This window comes from Ailuropoda melanoleuca, chromosome 9 (genome assembly GCF_002007445.2).
Source record: "Ailuropoda melanoleuca isolate Jingjing chromosome 9, ASM200744v2, whole genome shotgun sequence".
Classification (NCBI taxonomy): domain Eukaryota; kingdom Metazoa; phylum Chordata; class Mammalia; order Carnivora; family Ursidae; genus Ailuropoda; species Ailuropoda melanoleuca.
Genome location: NC_048226.1, coordinates 4928559 through 4930925, shown reverse-complemented (window position 1 = coordinate 4930925; position 2367 = coordinate 4928559). Strand labels below are relative to the sequence as shown.

General features: G+C 45.8%; 1 protein-coding gene across 4 annotated transcripts in view; it reads right to left on the bottom strand.

Moving 5' to 3' along the window:
• Positions 1 to 2367, bottom strand: part of IQGAP1 (IQ motif containing GTPase activating protein 1) — a 165018-nt gene that overhangs the window by 14099 nt on the left and 148552 nt on the right. For all 4 annotated transcript variants that reach the window (XM_011225695.3, XM_034667843.1, XM_034667842.1 and 1 more), the window contains 3 exons: positions 2233 to 2317; positions 966 to 1198; positions 285 to 417 (listed from right to left, as the gene is read on the bottom strand). In XM_011225695.3, the coding sequence (XP_011223997.2) occupies positions 285 to 417; positions 966 to 1198; positions 2233 to 2317 (451 nt within the window). The remainder of the gene's footprint in view (positions 1 to 284; positions 418 to 965; positions 1199 to 2232; positions 2318 to 2367) is intronic.

Sequence of the window (2367 nt, the reverse complement as noted above, 5' to 3'; positions counted from 1 at the left end):
CAAGTCCCTAGATCGGTGCTCACAGCGCAGATTCTGGAGCCCACCCGTGGCGACTCTGTTTCAGCAGGCCTGTGGTGACTCTGATGCAGAGGGCCTGGGATGACTTTGAGACACTTAGCAGATCTCGTTAATACTCAAAGAAAGGGAAACAACAAGGCAGATGTGATGTCAGCAAGATTAAAGGAAGGTGAGGTATCTGGCTTTCCAGAGATGTTAAGCAGCACCCAGGAAAGGCAATTAAGGCTAGAGCAACGAAATTAAGTAATTAAAGAAAAAATACTTACAGTGTGAGTGTTGATGATTTCACCAATGGAAATGTAGATCACTGGTTTGGTAAGGGTCACTAAATCAGAATATTCATCCACATTAAATTTATCCTGAAGCTCTGGGACATCACAAGCAGTTTGGAAAAACCGTCTGCAAATAAACACGAGAGCAGGATCCCCGGGTGACACATACGTGCGGAGTTGGCGAGAGGATATCCCACAAACCACTGAAGCAATGATTCAAAGAGAAGGCTGTCAAGCCCCGGGATTCTAGAGAAGCTGCACATGTTCGCTGCGCTTCATGGCCTTGGGGTGGTAGTTCTAATAACTTCTCTCTCCACCCAGTTTTAATTCCACCCACAAGAACTGCTCAACGGAGCATTTGCAAACACCAGAGTCATTAGGCAAACCACCTTTATCTCTAAGAAAATGCCCTGAACTCACACCTGGATGTTTAATTTACAAATGTTGAAAGCACTCTCCAATTCTTCTCTGATTACAAATTAACACGTGCCTAATGCAGGTCCATTGCTTTTATGTGAAGTGCGGTCTATTTCACTGGAATACATTTTAACAGCTCAAAATCCTCTGTCACCCCCAGGGGCTATGAGCCCAGAGAAAGCTAAGTATGGTATTTATCTTGTCCTGGGACTCAGAGATAGAAACACGCCCGCAAGTACCTTGCTCCTTTCCCCCTACCTGAATTTCTGGTAGGACTGGGAGAGATACTCATTAATGATGCCCAGGTGAGCATTATCTCCCAGAAACATCTTATTGGAAGCTGCATGCTGGAGCATCTTTGCAATGGAGCCAAGATTTCGGCGTTGGTCCGTGGTGAGCTGGCCTCCTGCCGACAGGTCAATGATGTCAAAGGCATCAGGAGCAACGATGGCTGGATTCATGTATCGATAGTAAAGCAAGTTACCGATAATCTGGGAACAGATGGAAAAGAAAGACGGGTGTTAAAAACCACTCCACCAAGTAAGCCACAAACAACTTTGCTAGCAAACAAAACCCGAAAATGCAGTCCTGTGAGGAAAAATAAACCCTATGCACGCACACACACATGCACGCATGCACGCATGCACACACTTTCTCTCAAGGCCTGAAACTAAAACAACCGAACATCCCTCGGTTGGATACAGAGAAAAAGGAAATGAGAACAGAAGTGAATATCACTACAATGAAAGAGCAGGTTCAGAAGGTAACAACGATAGACTTAAAGTCTGTCACTGAGCATTTCAGGGCAGCCTCTGTTCACATATCATGGCAGCCAAGGCTGCTGTCGCCCATGTGACCTAATCAGCATAATGTAATTTGTCCAACCCCCCACCATCCTCATGCTGCAGACTTCAATGGTGGACAAGTTCATGCCTCTGAAATTAAAGTCACTCAACACACATCTCCTCCACAGAAGATTTCAAGGACAGTCACAGCATTTCCCCTGGAGTTTCATTCAAAAAAAAAAAAAATTTAATTCACCTGAATAGAAAGTCTAGAATCGAGGCCTCATTGTAGGAAAGCACAGAACTAGGAGAGAGAAGAAAAAAGCGTTCAGATTAAGGAAAAAAAAAAAAAAGGAAAGAGCACAGTCGAGTAAGAAAAAGAGTTATCAGCAACAGCCTTAGCAGAAACAATGGTGCTTGCTGCATTCACCCAGCCACCGGCAGAGGGAGCAATTCTTCAGCGAAAAGACAGGACTCGAGAAATTTATCTTAAGACAGGAAAATCCACCTCCTCTACTTGTTGGACGTCTGTGCGCCAAACAATAAAGGAACTATGTAGGGACAAAGAGTGGTATCATTTACGGTTGACAACCACTTTCAAGAGCTCACAACCAACGGGGAGCTACTGCCGGAATCTAGACTTGCGCACTTGCTGCAGGTCTCAGGTTGGGCCTTGTCTTCTAACGTTTTCCTCAAAGGGCTACTGGAGGACAAGGATGTGCCAGTGTCCAGATTCTTACCTTCAGCAGCTCATCCTCACCGGCATCAGGGAACTTCTCGTGTAACGAGTCCTTCAGCACTTTAGCAATGAAGCGCATCCCGTAACTGTGGGATGGACAAAACTCAATGAGAGCAGCCGGGGCGGGGGGGGGGGG